General features: G+C 41.9%; 1 protein-coding gene across 1 annotated transcript; it reads left to right on the forward strand.

Annotated features, from left to right (window-relative positions):
- Window positions 1–45: 45 nt before the first annotated feature.
- On the forward strand, window positions 46–23841 carry impdh2 (IMP (inosine 5'-monophosphate) dehydrogenase 2). Its single transcript, XM_054789623.1, has 14 exons — window positions 46–398; window positions 2060–2108; window positions 7842–7943; window positions 9303–9377; window positions 9608–9814; window positions 10078–10165; window positions 12071–12270; window positions 14250–14340; window positions 14561–14656; window positions 16649–16792; window positions 17113–17257; window positions 18741–18884; window positions 18966–19049; window positions 19260–23841. The coding sequence occupies exons 1-14, from the start codon at window positions 301–303 to the stop codon at window positions 19279–19281; spliced, it is 1545 nt and encodes a 514-aa protein (XP_054645598.1). The 5' UTR covers window positions 46–300; the 3' UTR covers window positions 19282–23841.
- The last annotated feature ends 1652 nt before the right edge of the window (window positions 23842–25493 follow it).

Below are 25493 nucleotides of genomic sequence, written 5' to 3' on the forward strand. Positions count from 1 at the left end.
CGGTTCCGGAAATGAGGTCACCGTCCCGTAGCTGTCAGACAGGAAACTGCACACGTTCCAGGGAGTTGCATCCGAGCAGTAACTGAAGAACATGAGGTGTATCACGCGGTGCCGAAGACAGACAGTCTATAATGTAAAAATACTTACATAGCTTTCTTTTATCGCAAAAGACAACGAGAGCTGGTTGGACAATTTACTGACAAACAGGACAAACGAGTAACTCCCCGGAGCAGAAAGTTGTCGGTCTTCCTACTCGTTGGCACGTGCTTGTGTGTGTAGTATTCTACATCATTGGACGTCATGGCGGACTACCTTATTAGTGGACAAACCGGTTACGTGCCTGAGGACGGACTGACGGGACAACAGTTGTTTAATGGAGGAGATGGACTCACTTACAAGTAAGTCATTCGTCTTAAGTAGGTATTGAGGACTAGGCAGTTGAAAACCGCTCTAGAACCTCCAAAAGCAAGGCCCATAAAGGCACGCTTGGATGAGTCTGGTGTAGTAGAACACCTTGGGGATTAATTGGAACAGAGAATGCGTGTCAAGGTCTCCCAATACTTTTGTTAACCTTTATCATTGCAATTCCAGTCGTTACCGATATCGGCAGCAGCGCTCCCCTCCCTCTAATTGCCAGGTCACAACTCGTGTATGAATGAACACATGATTTCTTTACTGTGATGCCTCTGGATGCATTTCACAAATACTGCAATATGCAATACAAGTTACAGATAAAGTGCCACACTTATTTGAAACATTTTCTCGTAACAAAATAGTCATTAAAAAAAATCATGACCAATAATCAACTAACATAACGTGTTGTCCTACTATCAACAAGTAAGACGGGTTAGTCTTAATAAATTCACAAATAATGATGGCAACAATATAATTTGGAAAGCTGCCCATTTCTATGTGGCACAAACATCTGTATAAGAAGAAAGTAAAGTGCAAATGAAACTTTGGACTAATACAATCTGTGAAATTATAACCTGGGCTCATTGAGCATGTCACGCACGAACCCAGCATGAACAAAACACATTAGATTAGAAGTATTAAAGGAAAACTGCATAACTAGCGCTTTTATTGCAAATACTTACAATCCAGACGCGAAACTTGGAAATAATTCCAGTTATACTATGCAATGAAATTCTTATTCTGTTCATTCTCCCAAGAAAAGAAAGAAAACACAAGAAAAAGAATAAGAACGTAAGAAACATAAATACCATCATAAGAAACTTAAATACCAATAAATTAAGCAACAACAACAACAACAGAAGAGACATTGTTGCACATTCCTGCGAGTAAGCTCCATTTCTGGCTCTATGGTCATCATCACACTTGCCCTCTTTGCCATCACAGAGTAAAACATACCTTCTCTCATAATTCTGTTGGTGTTCGAACTTAAGGTTTTTGTGTGACTTTATTTTTATAAAATGTTGCTCAAATTGTTTGCCTGCCAGGATGTTCTACATTTGCGATTCCACTGTATTTGTACACAGTGGTCCCAGGTTATATTTATATGGCCTATTTGTGGTGCGCCGGGACACATAACAGTGCTGCATGTTGTTAGTCAGATGATGACTGGTTGCAACTTTGACTTGATGTTAAAGCTAGTGATTAATGCTCACAAATACTGATTTTTAATAGTCTGAAAGCTTGGGTGGGTGGACTAGTTGTTCTTCTGTTAGTTCAACCAACCATATTTTATTGGCGTTTTATAAGGGAGTACCTTGATTTGAATGACAATTCGTGCTTTAAAAATGTTAAGACCACTCAGTGGAGTCACCTTCTTGAAAAGCCTTGTCACAGCCACCATTTCTGTTTTTAGCCTCTCCAGCACATGGCTCAAAATGCTGTCACATTTCACCTGCACTGTAATTTGATACCTTCCCAGAAGTCCTGTCACTCACTGAGGATTCCAATATCTCAACCGGAAACTATTTGCCTTGAAAATATTCGCTGAAAACCAGTGGTCTGCATATTTTCTTTACACTGTTTATTTTATGTGTTATAGCTTCTTCAACATTAAGTGCTTATCTTTTTGTTTCCTCTCTTCCAGTGACTTCCTCATTCTTCCAGGCTACATTGACTTCACAGCAGATCAAGTGGTGAGTTGGGATGCAATTTTTTTCACAGCAAAGGTCTGAACCTTATTTTGCTTTAAATTGCATTGATATGAACATCAAATATGAATATCAAATGTAATGATACCCTGCACATCACCCTACAACCAGTACCTCTCAAATAGTGGGTCGGGCCCCCCTGGGGAGGGCATGAGAGGCAGGCAGGACTTTCAATTTTGGCACTGGATTCTGGAAGAATGAACATATATTGGTCCGTCCTTTCACTTTTAAATGTTCGGTTTTATCGAACAACTGTTCTTACTTTTGAGCAAGCCATGGTCCTCATTCGAAGATTAAGCGGCATAGAAAATGAATGGATGGATGGTTCGCTCGCACGATTTCATTGACTCATGTTGAGTGACGTCACCACATTTGCTGTCACGTTAAATGTAATAACTGAAGTAATTACACCCGCAAATTGCCGCTGCGATTGACTGAATTCACTTGAATTGGTCACGGGTCCGTAAAGGGCCATCGCTGGGTCCAGATCCGGACCGAGGTCCGCCATTTGGTGACAGCTGGTTTTTGCCACCACCTGTTTACCGACACTCCAAGTCTGATTAATGCAAATGTGGTGAGATTATTACTAAAATAGGAGATGATGGTGTTTGCAGTGAAAGGGGGATTACAAATATTCTCTCAATACCACGTCCTTCCTATTTATTTATGTTGATTGACTCATCCAGTCTCAGTTCATCGTATTCTTATTAGTGATGTCCCGATCACATTTTTTGGCTTCTGATCAGATTTTTTTAAAAGTCTTGTCAATTCGATTCGATCCGATCCTTTTTTTTTTTTTTTTATAATAAGCTTTTGTTACAAACAAGAATAAAATTGGAAAAAATGGGCGTGCAAAATACTTTTAGGGTAGGACTAATCATTTGACATGGTTATATATCAATTTGTGGTGTGATTTCATTTATTTTTATTTTTTTAACAAACTCGCTTCAACGTAATAGTACACGGTATTTATTGAGGGTCCCCAGGATACGACAGCGGTTAGAGCAGCACTTCCGGTGCGAGCAGTGGCAGAGCCAGAAATGTTTCATTGGAATGGCCAAGGTGCGACAATTACTCACACAGGGGTGGCAATAAAGTGATACCTGAAATGTCTAGATAGCCGTAGCTCTGCCACTGCATGTGAGCTGCCTGCACAATGACAAAGCAGACCGGGCACAGTGAGGGGGAACTACCGCTGTAACCGCAGAGATGAATATCTGACGCCCAACGTGAAACTAGCTTCACCACGGTACACCGCGGGCATGTCTGCATGGTGGTGGTGCGTTTTGTTCTTCTTGCCGGTGGCAGGAGGCCAGTGGCAACCAGCTTTGAGGTGCATTTACGCACCTACCATGTTGGAGTGTGGCCCAGAGTTACGTACGTGATACGGCAACCGGATCGGCCCGATCTCGTGGTGGAAGCCGATATTATCCGATCTTCAAAATACAGTGGATCGGCAGCCGATCCCGATCCCAATCCTGATGATCGGAACGGGACATCACTAATTCTTAATACTACGACATACATGGTTAAACACTTTTAACCACTTTTTGTTGACATAAAATTTGAGAACAGAAGAGTTTAATTCAATTCTGCAGGGGTTATAGCAGATTCTGTTGTCTGCCCAGTCTGCCTAGTTAACAAGACACAGAGCTAATGCTAATGCTCCGTTTCTCTTTTTTTTTTTTTTTTTTTTTTTGGGGGGGGGCAATGTATAAAAAAAAAAATGCATATGTCAAGTATGTCATCAATAGCAACATTTATTTACCACGGCCTTTATTTGTGTGCATAGTGTCGGGGCCGTGTGCATAAACTTACTCTTTCCTTTTCCACAAAGGATGGGGTTTTCTTTTGTTGTGCTTTGAAATAATACACAACAGAAGTACATATACATAATATTTTGATCGTGTTAATGTCATCATTAAGTTAAATATTTTTAAAATATCCGTCTTGAATTACAGCAATGAATTTTCGACATAACTTCATCCCTGTTTTGAGTCATTGCTTCCACCTTAAAATGAAACACATTTTGCTAAGCTTATGTTAATCTAAAATGTGGTATCAATTAGGAAAAATGTACAAACATGCTCACAAAAAATGGAAATGTGTGCTTTGATGTCAGACCGCTTTTTATTTTTATTTGTTTTGTAGTTTTGCCTCGGTTGGCCCTGCTCCATTCACAGCAATGACAGCAGACACAACACTGCTGTGTCCAAATATCACACTTTTTCCAGTATTTCCACCTCCAACTTTCCGTGAAAGTTAGTTTCCATTCCATTAGGGCTCTTTAAGCATGGACGCCACATTCATGGGTTACTGCGCATTGACCTTCCACGGTGAAGTGGAGGCGTGGAAAGGGCGTAACTTGAGGCGGAGTTGTGTACACACACTTCTCCTCAAGATGGAATCTGTAAACCACAAATTGCCTGAATGTGTGCGTACGCCACTTTTTATAGGTCTGAATATTTGTGTCTGTATGCACATTTGGGTTTCTGGCATACTTAATTTCCACGCACATGTTTGTAGCCGAAGCCCCTGGTCTGTCTTGTGGTGCTTGTCAACTGCCTGTTGTCTTGACCAATTACTGAGTGGTCTTGCGTTATTGTACATTTAATACGCCCTAACCCTTTCCTCCAAGTGTTGGCAATACCCCTGAAAAAATAGGTAGTTGCGCTCCTGCAAAGTTATGACACAAAATGCACTTTTAGCTTTTCGGTTAAATAAAAAAGTTTGTGTCCAGTCATATTTTGCCATTGTTGTTTTCTGAAAAGTAATGATAAAATCTCGCCTGGTCTCGCCTCATTTTTGTGAACCCAGTATTGTGTGTCGTCTCGTCTTGTGAGCTGAGTGTATCGGTGATGAGTAAGTGCTGAAATGTTTTATTATTGTCAGAAACTTCACATGAACGCAGTAGTGTTGGGCAAAAATGTTTACATACCGGTATAAATTCCTCCAGTGATAGGAAAATGACTTATACCGGTATAAATGGTCATTTTAAACGGAAAAAAGCAGAGCTGATTGACGTTTTTCCTGCGACTGCGCATCACGGCACACTGTATCGAAATAATTTATTCTTATATGCATTGCGATGCAGACATTGCCGATTATTTATAGATTCATAAATGTCAATAATTGATGCTGATGGAACAAAAAAACGGAGCAAAAAGACGGAAAGCGGACGTGTCGCCCGGACAGTTTATGGTGGTGCACCTAAGTGTAATGGGCGGCACACACGGGAGGCGACAAACTGGAAACTTTAGGAAACTCTCCACACGGGTGACGACGAGCGGATGTGACTAGCTACACTGGTGAGTGACGCGTTCACATCCAGAGCGAATTGTACGATTCTCTTGCGGTTTTGATTGGCTGTCAGATATGGAGGGAATTTGGGGGTATCAAAGTAGTTCAGAGGAGGCGGGCCGTTGTTGATCGGGTACTCTTGCTAGTACTGAATCTTGCTAGTATTGAAGAAAAACTTACCGGTACATGAATGTCGGTTTAAATGATTGTCAACTTACCCAATATGTTTACTCTGGCACCAACGAGTTGTTTCTTTAAATCTCTTTATTCTTGAAATGTCATATGGCTCCGGGAAATTAATCTCTTTCATGTTTATTTTGATTGTGGATTATTACAAATATGCTGTGTTTTAGTATTACACAGTGGGTAAAAAGAAATATATAAATATATATAAAAAAATTATCCATCCATTTTCTATACCGCTTCTCCTCTTTAGGGTCACGGGGGCATGCTGGAGCCTATCCCAGCTGACTTCGGGCGACAGGCGGGGTACACCCTGGACTGGTTGCCAAACTCCATACAGAAATGCCCAGGGGAGAATCGAACCCAGGTCTTTCCTATCCCCAGGCTGTTACTGTGTTGGCCAACATGCTAACCACTAGACCACCGTGCGGCCCTAGAAAAAAATTATGCTTGAAAAAATGTACAAACTATTGATCACAAAGAAAGATGCATCGATAATCATTTTATCATCGTATAGCAGGGCTGTGAATCGTAATCGCATCGAATCGTGAGGTGGCCAGAGATTCCCACACCTAATTGAAATTTGAGCAGATTAAGAACAGAACTCTCATACAATTTATAAAACCCACTGGAAATCGCGGAATGTCAACACTCAAAACAACAGTCTCAGTCATGGTGCACAACTAAAAACATCATACAGCAATGCAACAGATAAGACACTACTGATATTTGTGCAGAACAATAACTAACAACTAAGTAGCTCAAACATGTAACTTTAAGAGCATTTGCACCAAAACAGTATCGCAAAGCACGCTGGGGAACAGAACGTGTTCCCAGCGACGCTACAATATGCTAGCATGCATGCACGCTAAAACATGCACTCGCATGCATGCGCGCTAATACATACGCTAGCATGCATGCTATGGGATGTTTTTAAAAAGGCTGCGGGAGCAAAACTGAGTTCGGTTGTACTTTATTGAAGTATTTAACAATGTACTCACGTTATTTTTGATCAATCCTCATCCACAAATTCATCAAAGTCCTCATCTTCTGTATCCAAAAATGAACAGCGGGGTTCTCCATCAAACACGCCAGGTTCCCTCTCGTCATTGTCAGTCAGTCTCGTTGCCGTGCTGCTCCTCAGAAATGATGCCGGCTTTTGTGAAAGCTCGAACAAGAGTGCAAGCAGACACGTTAGCCCAAGCATCCACAATCGAAGTGGGAATCTCTGGCCACCTGACAATTCGATGCGATTACGATTCAGAGGCCTGCGATTACGATTCAGAGGCCTGCGATGCGATGATAAAACGATTATTGGTGCATCTTTTTTTGTGATCAATAGTTTGCCAATTTTTTCATGCAGAATTTTTTTTATATATAATTTCTTTTTACTCACTGTGTACTAACAAAGCATATTTTTAATGATCCACAATTAAAATAAACAGATTAATTTACCTCCATCATCTTTTGATAATTGGAAGGTTACATCTACCAACATACTGTAGATCCCATTGCACAGAAGCAGCAGGTCAAGTAAAGTGCACCAGTAGCAGCATGTATAAAATTAACAGCATATTAACCAACATAAAAAATCTGCCATTATTCACAAATAACTAATAAATACTTCTGAATTCAAACAAAAATTCTGAGCATAGAATCTCTGACAAAATAATATTTTTGCTGTATAGCAAAGTCAAAAAGAGCTTTCATTCAAAATAGAGATTTCTGTACAGCGGCTCTCATACAAGAATAATGCTTGCAGATGTCAGTATATTATGAATAACCAAAAAAACTAGGCTGACCTTATTCACAATTGCAGTGTCAGTAAAATAAGTTCCCCCCACATTCCAAAAACATGCATGTTAGGTTAATTGGCGACACAATATTGTCCATAGGTATGAATGTGAGTGTGAATGGTTGTTTGTCTATATGTGCCCTGCCATTGGCTGGCAACTAGTCCAGGGTGTACCCCGCCTGTCGTCCAAAGTCAGCTGGGATAGGCTCCAGCATACCCTCGCGACCCTACTGAGAAGTGGCATAGAAAATGGATGGATGGAAAAAGGAATTCAAATAAAAATATGTAATGCTTAGTTTTGGTTTTGGTTGTGTCAACAACCGCTTATGTTGATGTGAGTTAGCCATTTCAAGGGGTGTCGACTTCAGCCAGCCAGCTGTATTAAAATGCAATGTCAATGCACACATAGTGGCGTCTTCACGTGTTCCTGTTGTCACCAGGACCTGACCTCAGCGCTCACCAAACAAATCACAATGAAAACGCCCTTTGTCTCCTCCCCCATGGACACTGTCACAGAAGCCAGCATGGCCATCGCTATGGCAGTAAGTATGACACTGTTTATTACACTTACACTAACTGGCCACAACAACAGGTGCATATCAACATGAGCCTTGTTTCCTCCACCATGAAGATCATGCGTTTGGTTGTATATTAGCTGGATTTCACAAAAACATGCTACAAAACTGTAGACTTATCATAAGTCCGCCCCCTTCCTGATATCTTATTTTTTGCATATTTGTCACAAATGTTTCAGATCATCAAACAAATTTAAATACTAGCCAATGACAACACACTCATAGGTGTGTGTCCCATTACATTTGGCATAAAAGTAATGCGGCATTTCATAAAAAGAACATCCTACCAACAATAAAATGTGGTGGTGGTAGTGTGATGGTCTGGGGCTGTTTTCCTGCTTCTGGACCCGCAAGACTTTCTGTGATAAATGGAACCATGAATTCTGCTGTCTACCAAAAAATCCTGTAGGAGAATGTCCAACCATCTGTTCATGACCTCAAGCTGAAACCAACTTGGGTTCTGCAGCAGGACAATGATCCAAAACACACCAGCAAGTCCACCTCTGAATGACTGAAGAAAAACAAAATGAAGGCTTTGGAGTGGCCTAGTCAAAGTCTTGACCTGAATCCTATTGAGATGCGGTGGTATGACCTTAAAAAGACGGTTCATGCTGGAAAACCCTCCAATGTGGCTGAATTACAACAATTCTGCAAAGATGAGTGGGCCAAAATTCCTCCACAGTGCTGTAAGAGACTCATTGCAAGTTATTGTAAACGCTTGATTGCAGTTATTACTGCTAGGGGTGGCCCAACCAGTTATTAGGTTTAGGGAGCGCAATCACTTTTTCACACATGGCCACGTAGGTTTGGATTTTTTTTTCTCCCTTTAATAATACATAGTTTCGTTTAAAAACTGGATTTTGTGTTAAGTTGTGTTGTCATTGACTAATATTTAAATTTGTTTCATGATCTGAAAGCGTAACAAACGTAACAAACATGCAAAAAAAGAAGCAATCAGGAAGGGGGAAAACACTTTTTCACACCACTGTGTGGAAAATCTTGAAGGTCCTGAAGTTTAATGGAGTGCACTACTTGGCCTGCAGAGGCGCTGTGATTCACCCCCAACTGAAAAAGAACAATATGACATCAGGGATCGAAGCTTGACCGCCATGCAAGCCACTGGGCAGAATAGTTTTGCTCATTACAACACTGGCATGGAAACAGGAGTTCAGAACATTCACTGAGAGGCTCTCTCAACCCATTAAAAAATAAAAACTGCAATTAATAATTGTATTGTTTTTAAACAATTTTAATTGCATTCCCTACTTATGTGTAAGTGCACCTAATGTTTATTTGTATGAGTACTAACATCATATTTCCTCCAAGTTAACAGGAGGAATTGGTTTCATCCACCACAACTGTACTCCAGAATTCCAGGCCAATGAAGTCCGTAAAGTCAAGGTAGGAGTGATGGCTGTCTTTTCCCTTCTACACTTCTTTTTTTAGTGGTATTTATTACAACTAAACATGTTCATGTTGCACTGTTTATTTTCCTTTACAATTTCCCTGAAAGTGTTTGAGTCCCTGTCATTGTAAACTGGAGAATTCTGTTTTTGGTGTGGGTAGATCCAGTAGAAACATAGCTTGTCAACCCTCCCACATCCATGTTCTTCCTCCCCGCCTCCCCGCAGAGGTACGAGCAGGGCTTCATCACGGACCCCGTGGTGCTGAGCCCCCATCATCGTGTGCGGGACGTTTTTCAGGCCAAGGCCCGCTATGGCTTCTGTGGTATTCCCATTACAGACGACGGCAAAATGGGAAGCAAGCTGGTGGGCATCATCTCCTCCAGAGACATCGACTTCCTGAAGGCAGAGGACCACGACCTGCCTCTCAGTGAGGTGGCTGACATTAATACTGAAGATGGGGTTGGGGTTGAAATCTTATGAGTACTCATGTCATCATGACTACTACATCTCAATTTTCTCTAATCCACCAAATCTCATATAAAATTTTGGGGTCCTGGCTGAGTAAATAATTATTGAAAAACTTGTATTTTGGAGTAGAAATGTAACCACGTGAAATGCTACAATTTTATATTCTGGAATTTAAGACCCAACATGAAGGTGTGTAGTTCATTATATGTGTATGACCTTCTCAACAGGTGATGACAAAGCGAGAGGATCTTGTTGTCGCACCTGCTGGGGTAACGCTCAAAGAAGCCAATGAAATCCTGCAAAGGAGTAAGAAAGGTGAGGAGTATGTGGTGTGATTGTGTGTGTGTGTGTGTGTGTGTGTGTGTGTGTGTGTGTGTGTGTGTAGGTTGTTTTGTGTACAAATGACAACTTTGGCCATACATCCCCATTCACACAGACTTGCGAAAACAACAAAAAAAGCAATGTAATATGCATGAAGGCCAATCGTTGAAGATCCCATTTTGTAAGGTAACACTAAGCTTGTTTTTTGGGATTTATCCGAAACTGTCTGCGTATATGTGGCTTTAGAATTTAACATACTGTATGCAAGTAATTGAACAGTAGTGGAAAAAATGTACACTTTCCTAGAGAATAGTTATAAGCACAAACGCTACAACACATATGTCTATAACCATTACTGTTTGGGTTATGACATATTTTCAGATACCTGCACTTACCACACCTGTACATATCCTCCATATTCAGTGACAACCGTTTTCAGCATTTTCATGGAAACGACATGAAAATGCCGTTTCCATCCGGACCCGGATAAGCGGAGGAAAATGAATGGATGGAATTAATGTATTGTGAATTAATGTATTGTAATTGATGTGAAACGGATGTGGTCGGATTGAATAAGCTTGAATAAGCTCCTTTTGGACATGTGGAATTGTGAAGTGTCACATATGACGTATTACAATTTAATTTGTATGCATCTTAAAAACAAATTTAACCATAACAAAAAGTGAGAAAGTGATTGTCCCCACCCCCGGAAGAAAGTAATTGAGATTGGTCAGTCTGGAAAAGGTTATACAGCCATTTCTAAAGCTTTGGGACTCCAGAGAACCACAGTGAGAGCCATTAACCACAAATGGTGAACCTTCCCAGGAGGAGCAGGCCAACCAAAATTACCCCAAGAGCGCAGGGTCACAAAAGACCCTACAACAGCATCCAAAGAACTGCAGGCCTCACTTGCTTCATTTAAGGTCAGTGTTCATGACTCCATCCTAAGAAAGACACTGGACAAAAACAGCCTGCATGGCAGAGTGCCAAGGCGAAAGCCACTGCTGAAGAAAAATAACATTAAGGCTTGTCTCAATTTTGCCAGAAAACATCTTGAGGCTCCAGCATACCCCCGCGATCCCCAAGACCTTTGGGAAAATACTTTTTGGAAGGTGTGTGTCCCATTACATCTGGCATTAAAGTAATGCCGCATTTCAGAAAAAGAACATCATACCAACAGTAAAATATGGTGGTGGTAGTGTGATGGTCTGGGACTGTTTTGCTGCTTCAGGATCTGGAAGACTTGCTGTAATAAATGGAACCATGAATTCTGCTGTCTACCAGAAAATCTGCAGCAGGACAATGATCCAAAACACACCAGGAAGTCCACCTCTGAATGGCTGAAGAAAAAGTAAATGAAGACCTTGGAGTGGCCTAGTCAAAGTCCTGACCTGATTCTTATTGAGATGCTGTAGCATGACCTTAAAAAGGTGGTTCATGTTCGAAGTTATCGCAAACACTTGATTGCAGTTGTTGCTGCAAAGGGTGGTTTGGGGGACAATCACTTTTTCACACGGGGCCATGTAGGTTTGGATTTTTTTTATTTTTTTACTCCCTTAATAAAAAGATTAATTGAAAAACTGGGTTTTGGGTTCAGTTTTGTCATTGACTAATATTTAAATTTGTTTCATGATCTGAAACATTTAAGTGTGACAAACATGCAAAAATAAGAAATGCTATCACCTTTTTTCTGTCACTGTACTACTTAACTCCTGTGGCTCTTCACATGAGGAGTTCGAGCACAAACCTCAGTGTTCAGTGCTAATGTAATCAAGCCGTTTGAAATTTGTATCCACGCGTACCCCACTTTGGGAACTAGGGCCTAAACCACACTGTTTTTGTTTTCATTTCAAACGGTCTAGTGTTAGCTTGTCACTCAATCTCTGGTTCCTCTTCCAGGCAAACTGCCCATCGTCAATGAAGATGGTTGCCTGGTGTCCATCATCGCTCGAACTGACTTGAAAAAGAACAGAGACTTCCCTCTGGCCTCCAAAGACTCTCGCAAACAGCTGCTGTGTGGCGCTGCCATCGGCACGCACAATGATGACAAATACCGACTGGATCTGCTGGTGCAGAGCGGAGTAGATGTGATCGTACTGGTGAGGAGGACCGCTTAACCTGGTGCCAGTGTTTTAGTATTACACTTCACAGCTTCCACTTGACTGCAGCACTCTGTTTTTTGGCTGTCGTCAGTCTCCTTTAATAAAAATGTGTCTCTTTACTGTGGTCTACATGCTTAAAAAATAAATACTATTAACTCATTCAATACCAAAGACGTATTTGTTTTTTTCAGGGCTGTCAAAAATAGCACGTTAACGGCTGTAACTAATATGTTATTAATTGCGTTACATTTTTTTGCGTAATTAACGCACACATCATGGCAAACGACGGCTCTCTATTATGGCGGCACAGTGTAGCTGTCCGTTAATCACACAGTGTCTGATGTTCTTTTATAACTTTATTCTTACCTGAACACATCAACAGCAGTGAAATTCTAACACCATATACTGTATGTACAGTGTCTCCTACTCCATTCATTGCAACAACACTTCCACATTGTCACGAGACAGTGCGCGAGATCGTTTATGGACACTCCGAACATCACAACGAGGTTTTTATTATGCGTGTGTGAGTGGTCTAAATAAACAGAAATGCAATGAACATCAATAAGTGTGTATTCTTATCTCTCTCTTTGTAACTCTTTATGCGGAAGTACAATTTGCTGAATTTAAGTGTGCTCGGAAATCCTAGAAAATCCACTCAAAACGTGAATTCAACTTAAATGATATAGTCAAATTTGTGCCCTCTCTTAACTTGATTTTAAGTTAATTTGGCACTGTTTGGCACTGTTAATACATACAAATATATATATAATCCTGCCCTGTCATTTATCTGTCTTTCAATAAATAATAGTTTAATTTATTTTGAACATGCATACAAGTTACATTGGAATACATCACATAGTACTGTTTACTGTTGTGCATGTCCAAAAAGGAGTAGGAAGAAGCAAAGCTTATTTAATCCTACCCCCCATCCATTTCACATCAATTGCAATACATTTGCTCACTTCCTGTATTGCAAATGTAGTCTTTGCTAGTTTAAAATGCATAGGAAAACAATAAGGTAAAATAAGATAGCAGTGTGACATAGTGATTGATCATAATTAATTATTTGGAAAAACGTGATTAATCTGATTAAAATATTTATTCATTTGACAGCCCTATTTTTTTTTTTACCCGAACGCTAGCTCCCAAAGACGTATTTATACATCTTTTAAGTTTTTTTGCACGAGAGGTAAAAAGAGGTGATGACGCAACTGCAGATGAATAGAAGCGCAACGTAGAAGAAGTGCATTTGATAAGAGCTTGGCATGGATCTTTTGCGTGTACGTACACACTTTACAGCAAGGAGGACGTGGAAGAGCATGGAGGAATGTAGCGTGCAGAAGGTTTTGCATTGTACGGAAACTAACGCGTGCACACGCACACTCGGTTTATTCAAGTGTGAAAATTCTAAATAGTTCATGGTGTTATATTTGCAAATACATTATTTTGATGTAAAACAAAAAATGTTTGTATTGTTTATGTTGTGATATAGTTGTTTAGACATTTGAGATGTCACAAAGCCAAAAAATTGTGTCAAAGTGAAAGTTATGCTTGGTGGTTTTTTCTCTCCCTTTTTTTGTTTGGCAATGATATTTTCTTCAAACTTGCCTATGTTCTGCTGCTGATTACTAAAGAACGGAAAAAGGTAGAAACAAACTTTTTTTTTTTTCCCCGATGAAAGGTGAATCTAATCTTTCTTTGGGTAGGTTCCATGTTTATAGCTATAGAACGCAGTATTCTGTGTACCTTGAAATGTCAGTCAAAATTGCCAAAAATGGTCGGGACTGAAAGGGTTGAAATTTGAACAACGGCTGGGATTGAATGGGTTAAATATACATTGCTGTCGTTTGTTAGTTTCCTTCTTTCAGACTGTTGCATTCAGTGCAGCTTGGTTTTCACACTTTCTTCCAGTCCTAAAACTAAGGCAAGTAGTGCAAGAGAAAAAATGATTTCATGTCCTCTGTATTTTACAGGATTCTTCCCAGGGTAACTCAATATTCCAGATCAACATGATCAAATATATCAAGGAGAAGTACTCAAGCCTAGAGGTCATTGGTGGCAATGGTAAGTACACTTAATGTATTACATTTAAACAGTTTCTTTTATAAGGTTTCCAAAAAGTCAGAAACAACAAAATTACCAAAACTAATAATAAATATAATAATAAGTGTTGAGATAAATTGTTGTTATAGCACAGATTTTCAATTAAATTGTAAATGTGTCATTTGCATGCATATCTTACTATCCCTAACATTTCTTTCTTCTGTTCTGTCATGTCGTTCAGTGGTGACCGCCGCTCAGGCTAAGAACCTGATTGATGCAGGAGTGGACGGACTGAGAGTGGGAATGGGCAGCGGGTCCATTTGCATTACACAAGAAGGTGAGTGACAAAGTCACCTACACATGATGGCGTGTTCAGTTCCAAATGCCCTCTGATGGATGTCCTGCAAAATGAGTTTAGTGTAGAGTTAGCGAAGTCTGTTGAGTGTAAAGACAGGCTTGCCTGTACTTCAAAGGTGTCTCTCTTTAACGTGGGTAGACCACCATGGCAAATTAGGTTAGCTCATAAACTGGTCATGATTTTGTTTCAACTCGCCAAAAAAAACAAAAAAAAAACAGGAGCATTCCCGTGTACACAGGGCCTAAGGAGAATGTGCTACTATGTGTGTGTTATCATCATGTCCATCATTAAAAAATTCCCCACTGTGTTCACCTTTTGTTAATATTGTGCATGTGTGTGCGTGCGTGTGTGCGTGTCTGTCCAGCTCCCCCCAGTATACCTCCAGCTATAAAGCTTCACAGCCCCAAAACCCCAACCACAGTTACGGGATTCTCCAGTAAGTCGATCCCTCATCCAGCCCACCCCCTTTTTTGGCCTGCTGTTGACTCCCAATGGCACTACTATGACATTTTGCCCCGCCCCCTCTCACAGCCTGTTGCACTGGTGGTTTAACTTTTGCATCAGTAGAAGTAGTGTTAGATAGAAAGTGTGGGGTTTTGGGGTTTTTTGCTGGCATCATTAGTGTGTCATCACTAATCTCATTTACACTGACTGAATAGTATCTTCTGTCTACCTTTCAATACCATTGGTCAAATGGTAGCTGGTCTGTGCTGCTTCTTAGTTGACAAGGGTGTGATTTGTACAGTGGAAACTCTTCAGGGCAGACACAATTTGTGCCGGTGATTGACTTCTGATTTTTTGTTTTTTCTTAGAAAATAACAAATACGGCAAATAGATCATCTGTTCCAGGATCAAACTGTCACAATCGTAAAAGCTCTCTTAATTGTTATACATGTCATGTGTAAAAAGAATTTAACCGGACGTAAAAGCAAAATACTTAGTCTTAACTTTGTGCAACTTATCAAATTCTTACATGTGACAAAATGTACAAAAAAAACTCTCATCCCCCTTTAAACTTTTGTCTAAAAAAAAAAAATGAAAAGGTGCATTTTGTTAGTAGTTGTGGTAGAATGCAGGTTGATACTGCGTTGCTTTTATTTCAAAGCTTACTTTCTTACAGGAAGTCGTTGCGCTTTTTAATGCTGTTAGCTTAACACACAAGTCAGTAGTGGTATATGTGTATGAAGGTGTTAAGCCAAGTTACAATGTTATCTACTATACAGAGTTCTAAAAACAAGCTAGTCCCATTCTAATGTTTTTGGAAGTGAGGGTGCACAGGCAGAAAAAAGCACCAAATCTATCTTTGGCCGTCCAGATTTCTTCGTGCTCTGTAACAGCTCTGATACTGCCTGATACTAATCTGATACTGATACTAATCTGGAAACTTGCCTGTTCGACTTGGTTCCTCCATTCATCTCAATGGCATTCCTACTGCAAAGCCACATGGTGAAAAAACCTGTAAGAGGGGGTATGAAAGTGGCACGTGAAAGAGTGAAAGCAGTATCATGCCAACTAGCTTGTTTATGTGGCCTAAGAGTACATAATCACATGCTCATGTGGAAATGCGCACCCAGTAACCGCATTCCACCAAGTGGTACCAGATCCCTGACCCGGCCTGTGCTTTCACCAAAGTGTGTAGGTTGATGAAGATAAGATGTTTGCAACCTGTTGTATTCGTGCACTTCAAACTGTTGTTCAAACTTTGAGGCATGTTTTTCCAGAGATTTTGGATTAAACTCCAAATTGTGCTTTTTGGCATGTTGTACACTGGAGGTTTTACTCTGTAATTTATATTCTTATCAGAGGTTACATTGTGTGTGTCTGTGTGTGTGTGCGTGTGTTACTGGGAGTAGTGCTTTCATGCACACAGCAAAACTTAAGTGTGGTGATTTCATTGACTTGACAAACGTTACAAAATAGTTTAGGTCTAATCATGATTTAATCCTCGTTCCCTCTTACTCCTCCTGACAGTACTTGCGTGTGGCAGACCTCAGGCCACAGCTGTCTACAAGGTGTCTGAGTACGCAAGGCGCTTTGGCGTGCCAGTCATTGCCGACGGCGGCATCCAGACTGTTGGACACATCGCCAAAGCCCTGGCGTTGGGGGCGTCCACAGGTAGCTATACAAACAGTCCATTTTAAGCATTCTCTCATCAGGACTAATGAGAATTGAATTAATCTGTTCCAGAGTCAAACGGTGGCCATCATGAAACCTTTATTAATTGTGCAAGTTGTAATATAACATTCTTAATGCCCATACAAATGTAAGAATAAGTTAAAAATCAAAGAAAGAAGTGTTAGCGGCTAGCATTTGCAGCTAACATTAGTCAACCGTACTTCTTGCGTTTTTAAGACATTTTCCCGACATTTTTTTAAGACCTAAAATTTCAGGTTAAATTCTATTCCCCCCCTTTACCATCTCTTGTCTTGATGCAGTTATGATGGGCTCTCTGCTGGCAGCCACGAGTGAAGCTCCGGGTGAATATTTCTTCTCCGATGGCATCCGCCTGAAGAAGTACCGCGGCATGGGCTCCCTGGATGCCATGGACAAAAACCTGGGATCCCAGACCAGATACTTCAGGTTTGCGGTGGTTTGTTTAGTCCCAATATAAAAGATTGGTTACAAATCCTTGAATACTCCAAATGACAACAACTGAGTCTTGTTGCCTCGTTAATTCATCACTGCATTTCATAGCAATCACCTGATTGAACTGATGTCGTTTTAGTCGATAAAAACTCATCAATCCAGAGCTCAGTAAAAACGAGTGGAACAATTTATTTTTGATATTATTTTTGATTCACAATAGCCTGTTTTTATCAATAATTACAATTTGTGCTTGCTTAATTTGGTTCTTTAACCCTGAAGAGGTCCTTTTAAATATCCTCACTCATTTGCAAATGTCAGCTGCCCAAAAACTGCAGTAAATATATTCTAATTTATACAGCGTCTTCATAAAATACATGAAAGGAGTTTTTACTCAAGATTATAATTATCCTTGTTATTTTGTTGTTGAGAAACATAGTTGCGGTTCGTTGTTGGGGTTACTTAAGTAAAGAGTTTGGCTTCTCAACACAATGTGTGTTTGAAAGAGTAATACATTTGCATGACAAAAATGCCTCCTTGAAAAAAATCAGACCTCACAAAACGCTCTGCTTTACTTTATTCGACGTCATATTAATGTGCGCTATTGGCTGTCCATTGGTGTATATGTGATGAAGATGCATCCCCCACGAGCATCGCAGCCATCTTGTTTACACAGTTCCACAGCGGATGAAGATGCGAGCGTCACAGCCATCATCATCACATACACAGCAATGGACAACCGATATTAACACGACGTCAGAGAAGGTAAAGCCGAGCGATTTGTGAGTTCTGATTTTTTTTTTTTTTTTTTTGAGGAGGCATTTTTGTCATGCAAATGTATTACTCTTTCGAATGCTTATTGTTGAGAAGCCAAGCTCTTTAATAAGTAACCCCAGCAACTAACCAGAACTACACTTCTCATCACCAAAATCCGACCAGAACGAGGCTCACTGGATAAAGTTGGGGGTAAGTCACTGTTGAACCACTACACTGCTGATGGGGATGTCATGTCAAAAAATCTGAACTACCCCTTTAATAGCGACACTATTTCAGTGGTAAAAATATGAAATGTTGCTGCATGCTTTGATTGGGGAAAAAAGTAGCACCATCTTATGGACAAATTTAACAATTGAGACTTAGAATCTTAAAGGATTGCATTATGTAAAGATAAATGTGGGCTCATTAATATTCTTGTCAATGGGCTACAATGGGAACTGTTTCACTTTTTGTGTAGCTTTGCCATGTTAGACTAATATAAGGAACAGATCACAATTTTGAAATGTTTTTTAAATGAGCGTCCCCTGTAAATTGGACTTGTTAATTCAACACAATCAAAATGGCTCAAAAATAAAAACCTGAATGGCATAAAGTGTCAAAAGAGCACCTATGCATTTTAAAGCTGACCACTAGGTGTCAGTAACTAGCCTGTACAGTATAAATGTATTGAGGTAGTGTGCGCCTTTCTGTCTGCATTCTATAGTGAGAGTGACAAGATCAAAGTAGCTCAGGGTGTTTCTGGAGCCGTGCAGGACAAAGGCTCCATCCACAAGTTTGTTCCTTACCTGCTGGCTGGTATTCAGCACTCTTGCCAGGACATCGGTACCAAGAGTCTCACTCAGCTCAGGTACACACAAACACGACAGCCGGTACACACTCACGGCTGTGTCATGCTTATTACTACTTGATTTGGTGTTGTGTTTGTCAGAGCCATGATGTACAGTGGAGATCTGAAATTTGAAAAGAGAACATCATCCGCTCAAACGGAGGGCGGTGTCCACAGCTTGCACAGGTACGTACACGCACCGTCACCGTGTGGACATGCAGCGACCAAACCTCAAGCCAATCCCTCATTACACAACCACTGTGACCGATTAAAGAATAAACTAGCATTATGAAGTCTCATGATGAAGCGTTTGCGTACACTGTTGACACCATAAGCAAACCAATGGTTGCTTTAGGCTTCCTCTTTGACAGGAAATGTTTCTATATCTTTTTCCAGTTATGAGAAACGTCTGTTTTGAAGATGGAGTGTCTTTTCATCGTGATGAAAAAAACTCCCCAAACGAGGCCTCTTTTATCACACACAAGCATGACCTCAACGCATTTGTATCCATTAAGTGTTCCAGCATCTTCTATGCATCCTTTAATAATAACTAAGCATTTATCAGTTAGTGCACACGTGACTGTGCCCTCTTAATGCCTTCCATCCTCTTGTGTCCATTTTTAAAAGAATTAAATGATTTTTCCAACAAGCGCTTGTCCCCCACTTTGTTCACTTACTCTACTGTGAAAAGTAAATCTACTTGTTGGTTTATTGCATTGTTATACAGTACACCAAAGAAAATATCACAAGCACTTAACTGAAAACTAGATAAAGGAAATATTTGCTTAAATTGTAGTATTTATAATGTTAAGCAATTAAAAGTAATTGAGCAAATTGGATTGGCCAATCTTTAAGTACAATTACGGTACAGACACTTTTTGCAGTGTTTTTATATACACTCAAAAATATAAATGCAGCACTTGTTTTTGCTTCCTTTTTTCATGAGGTGAACTCGTATCAAAAACTGGCCTCCCTCTCAAATATTGTTGACAAGTCTGTCTAAATCTTTGTTAATGAGCAATTCTCCTTTGCTGAGATAATCCACCCGCCTCACAAGTGTGGAATATGTAGATGCTGATTAGACAATATGATCATTGCACTGGTGTGCCTTAGGTTGGCCACAATAAAAAGCCACTCAAAGGAGAGTTGTTTTTTTTTATTGTATTTGGTGGTGGGGGGAGATCAGAGGACCAGTCAGTACCTGGTGTGAGCACCATTTGCCTCAAATACCGCAGACTCTGATCCAGCGCATCCCAAACATGCTCAGTGGGTGACATGTCAGGTGAGTATGCTGGCCATGCAAGAACAGGGACGTTTTCAGATTCCAGAAATTGTGTACAGATCCTTGCCACGTGGATCTGTGCTGCAACATGAGGTGATTGTCTATGAATGGCACAACAATGGGCCTCATGATCTTATTCTATCTTTGTGCATTCAAAATGCACCTGTGTTCATTGTCCATAGCATACACCTGCCCATAACATAACTCCATCGCCACCATGGGCCACCCCATCCACAACATTGACATCAGCAAACCGCTCACCCACATGACACTTATAGTAAAAACTGGGATTCATCCTTAAAGAGAACACCTTCCCGACGTGCCGTGCACCATCAAATGTGAGCATTTGCCCACTCAAGTTGGTTTTGACGACAAACTGTAGTCACGTTGAGACTCTGATGAAGACAATGAATGTGCAGGTGAGCTTCCCTGAGATGGACTGTGACAGTTTGTGCAGAAATCCACCATACAGGTGGATGGATTACAGTATCCTAGCAAAGAAGTGCTCGCTAACACAAATTTAGACAGATTTTTTTAACAATATTTGAGAGAAATATGCCTATATGTACATAGAAAAACTTTTACATCTGAGTTCAGCTTATATATTTGTTGAATGTATTTTATATTTATTTTTTTATATTTTTTCTGAATGACTGTGCGATTTTACCACATGCATTGTGAATGTTGAAATTAAATAAAAATTGGACATTAATATTTCTTGTGGTTCAATATACAGTATACACCCATCAAAATGTTAAGACCAGTTGAAAAATTGCAGTTTGATCTTAAGGAGGTTCTAAGTAGCGCTTCAAAATGCAAAAAGATGACATGGGAGTGAGGCCAAAAAAAAGGTTAATTATGAAATGTATTGCAACCATTAAAGTGAAGTGGGCTGTTCATCAGCTGATCAAAAGTTTAAGACCATCGCGTTAAAAAAAAAAACAAAACCCAAAACTCCCCTAAAATCTAAATAAATAAAAAAAAAAAACGAGTAGCTGTGCAACAGTGCAAAATGTAAATTCTTGACATTTTTCAGCTGGTCTTAAAATTCTGATCAGGTTTGTGTTTGTGTGTGTATATATATGTGTGTGTATATATAAATACAACACAGTATATTGTTGCCATCTGATAATACCAAATATTGTGGGGGTTTTTTCTTTTAATCTGAAACATATTGATGTTAATTGTTTACTAAAAAATGTAAATGTTTCCAGTGGAAAGCAATGATGTAAGAGCCCCAGAGGAAAATTAAACTTAAAACATTTATACTTGAGAACTACGGTGAAAACCCACAGCATTTCTGTATGTGGAATTAAATTATGGAACGGATTGATTAAGGACCTCAAACAATGTACAGAGGTGAGCAAATTCAAAAAACAATACAAGCAGTTGACGTTTGCGAAATACAAGGCAGAAGTGTTAGGAACGGCCAAGGCCGTGATACAGGAACCCAAAATGCAGAGTCAAATACGTGTAACAGAAAAAGTCTATAATACAAAATGGATAACAAAAGGTACGAAAACAACACAAGGAAAAAAGTACAACAAAAATACCTCCGGACCTAGTCGCGGGAATAGTAACGAAAAACACTGCTAGCACGGAGAGCTGAGCAGGGAAAAATACAGGCACGTAACGAAGAGAGCTGCTAACAAAAACTAGCAGAAGTACCGAAAATACAACTACTGCTGAGGACGTCAAGCAGCTGGTTAGGTACTTACAGGTGAGACGAGCGTGGGTCAGAAAGCCAAAAACACAATGCACGAGAACAAGCTGGAAGGAGCTTAACAGGGTGTAGCAAAGGGACAATCTGGCACTGGATGTGAGTAAGCACACAGCTTAAATAGAACAACTAATCAGGCACAGGTGAAGATGATCAGCAATCAGGGTGCTCAGGAGTGTGCTGCAACAGAGAAGCAGTAGAAGGCAGTACCGCAGCACACAATCCTGACAGTATCCCCCCCTTTTATAAGACGCCCCCTGGCGGCCTACCTGGTTTATTGGGGTGAGCGGAGTGGAAGTCGGAAATGAGGGAGGGATCCAGGATACGGGAGCAGGCGACCCAGGAGCGCTCTTCTGGTCCATATCCCTCCCAGTCGACCAAATACTGCACCCCCCTCCCCCTTCTTCTCGAATCTAATAGGGCTCTCACCGTATACGCGGGCTGGCCGTCGATGATGCGGGGCGGGGGTGGAGCCTCGACCGAAGGGCACAGTGGACTGGTAGCGACAGGCTTGATGCAGGAGACGTGGAAGACTGGGTGGACTTTAAGAGCCGGTGGAAGCTCCAGCTTGACAGCTGACTTGTTGACTATTGTTTTGATCTTGTAAGGTCCCACGAACCTTGGAGCCAGTTTCCGAGAGGTCCCTGCCAGCGGAAGGTCTTTAGAAGACAGCCATACCTCCATCCCAGGCTGGTAATCAGGTGCGGGAACCCGGTGCCTGTCAGCAATCCGACGGTTGTGTTCTGCTGTTCGTGTTAATGCAGCCCGGGTCTCTCGCCAAATGCGTCGGGCGCGTCGAAGGTGTACGTGAACAGCCGGGACGGTAATCTCTGCTTCCTGGGAGGGAAAAAGCGGGGGCTGGTAACCAAACACAGTCTTGAAGGGTGACATACCTGTCGCCGAGCAGGGTAACGAGTTGTGGGCATACTCAATCCAAGGGAGGTGGGTTGACCAGGAGGAGGGGTGTCGATGACAAACGCACCTAAGTGCTGCTTCCAAGTCCTGATTGGCCCGCTCCGTCTGGCCGTTGGACTGTGGGTGGTATCCAGAAGAGAGACTAACGGTCGCCCCCAATGCCTTATTAAATGCCCGCCAAACTCTTGACGCAAACTGAGGCCCTCTGTCCGAAACAATGTCTGTAGGTATCCCGTGTAGGCGAAAAACGTGCCTCACCAACAGTTTAGCTGTTTCCAGGGCCGTGGGCAACTTGGGGAGCGACACAAAATGCGCCATCTTAGAAAACCTGTCTACGATATTCAGTATGACGGTCCGGCCATATGACGAGGGTAATCCAGTGATGAAGTCCATTGCGATGTGGGACCATGGCCGACCAGGGACAGGTAACGGCTGAAGCAAACCGGCAGGAGGGCGATGGGAAGCTTTACCTCTGGCGCAGACGGAGCAGGCGGCGACAAACTTCTTAACGTCGGCTGTCATGGTAGGCCACCAGAACCTTTGGGAGACCAGGAATAGGGTTCGTCGAATCCCCGGGTGGCAGGCAATCTTCGACGAGTGACCCCACAGCAGCACCTCGGATCTGAGTCGTTCAGGAACAAACAATTTCCCCTCAGGGCACCCCTCTGGTAGTTCCGTCTCCTCCGCCGCCTCAGAGACCCTCCTCTCCACCTCCCACTGGAGAGCGCCGAGTATCCGGGCGACAGGTACGATGGTCTCCGGTGGTGAGTTCGACTCCACCGGGGAAAAGATCCTTGATAATGCATCAGGCTTAATATTCCGTGATCCAGGTCTGTAAGTGATAGAGAAATTAAACCTTGTTAAGAACAGTGACCATCTGGCTTGGCGAGAGTTGAGTCTGTGCGCTGAGCGTATATATGCCAAGTTCTTGTGGTCCGTAATAACTACCAACGGCTGGGCTGCACCCTCCAGCCAATGTCTCCACTCCCGCAGCGCAAGCACAATGGCCAGCAGTTCCCGATTACCCACATCATAATTTCTCTCTGCCGAGGTGAGGCGACGTGAGAAAAAAGGCACACGGGTGCAGCTTCTGGTCGACTGGTGAGCGCTGGGATAGAACCGCCCCCACTCCCGTATCCGAGGCATCAACCTCAACGATAAACTGCAAGGCAGGATCAGGGTGAGTAAGGACAGGGGCAGACGTAAACAGTGTTTTAAGCTTGGTAAACGCTTTCTCAGCTTCAGGAGACCAAACAAAGGGAACTTTTACTGATGTAAGCCTTGTCAGAGGTTCTGCCTTTATGCTGAAATTACGAATGAACTTCCGGTAGAAGTTCGCGAACCCCAAGAACCTCTGCAAGTGCTTCCTTGATTTGGGAGAAGGCCAATCGACCACCGCCTGGATCTTGGCGGGATCGGCTCTTAACTTGTCCTTCTCCACTATGAACCCTAAAAAGGACACCGATGTGGTATGAAACTCGCACTTCTCCGCTTTGACAAAAAGGCGATTCTCCAACAACCGCTGAAGGATGCAGCGTACGTGCTGGACATGCTCCTGAAGGGAATTAGAAAAGATCAGGATGTCATCTAGATAAACAAAGCAGCAGTGGTTAATCATATCCCTAAGAATATCATTTATTAAACTCTGGAATACAGCGGGTGCATTGGTGAGGCCGAAGGGCATAACGAGGTACTCGAAGTGACCGAGCGGTGTATTAAAGGCCGTCTTCCACTCGTCCCCCTCTCTAATACGAACCAAGTGGTAAGCATTCCTAAGGTCGAGTTTGGAAAAAATCTTGGCCGAATGAAGGGTTGAAAAGGCGGAGTCCATGAGAGGAAGCGGGTAACGGTTCTTAACGGTAATGTCATTAAGGCCGCGAAAATCAATACAAGGCCGCAGCGACTTATCTTTCTTCTCGACGAAGAAAAAACCGGCCCCCAGTGGAGAGGACGAGGGGCGAATAAGTCCGGCAGCCAGAGAGGACGCAATGTATTCCTTGAGAGCAAGTTGCTCGGGTCCAGAGATGCTATAAAGTCTAGCATTGGGTAACGGTGCTCCCGGGAGGAGTTCGATAGCGCAGTCATATGGACGATGGGGGGGTAAACTCTGAGCTCTATCCTTGCTAAAAACCATGCGGAGATCATGATAGATGTCAGGAACACCGGTAACGTCAATATTCTCAGGGCTGTTAGGCTTACCAGAAACTGTGGGTACCGCGGAACGTAAGCAATTAGCAAAACAATGGCTACTCCAATTGATTATCTGTCCCCTCGTCCAATCCACCATCGGGTTATGAATTTGCAGCCAAGTGAGACCCAAAACTACGGGTGCGGATTGAGACGGAGCGATAAAAAAACTAATGGACTCATGGTGGTTGCCGGACAACTGAAGGGATAACGGAACGGTTCTATGAGTGACTACCGCCAAGGGACGTCCATCCAGTGAGTGGACCTCCTTATGGTCCCTCAACTCAACCCCCTGAATGCCATGTTTCTTAACAAAATTAGAGTCAATAAAGCAATCATCCGCCCCCGAATCTACTAATGCGGAAACCTGAACATTGACGCCCCCTCCCGTAATGAGTCCCGTCACCTGTAGTCTCTTAAAGACTGCTGGAGTTGGAGCTGACGCCGGAGGCATCTCAGCATACTCACAATGGCCCTGAGCAGGCTGACTCTCCCTTGACTTGGATACGGAGGTCGATCCTGCTCC

Source organism: Dunckerocampus dactyliophorus, chromosome 1 (genome assembly GCF_027744805.1).
Source record: "Dunckerocampus dactyliophorus isolate RoL2022-P2 chromosome 1, RoL_Ddac_1.1, whole genome shotgun sequence".
Lineage (NCBI taxonomy): Eukaryota > Metazoa > Chordata > Actinopteri > Syngnathiformes > Syngnathidae > Dunckerocampus > Dunckerocampus dactyliophorus.

Coding starts and splice junctions, on each gene's coding strand:
- impdh2 (XM_054789623.1), top strand. CDS start 301: ATGGCGGACTACCTTATTAGTGGACAAACCGGTTACGTGCCTGAGGAC. Junction 10,166..12,070: donor CCTGCAAAGGAGTAAGAAAG/GTGAGGAGTATG, acceptor TTCCTCTTCCAG/GCAAACTGCCCATCGTCAAT. Junction 19,050..19,259: donor GGTGTCCACAGCTTGCACAG/GTACGTACACGC, acceptor ATCTTTTTCCAG/TTATGAGAAACGTCTGTTTT.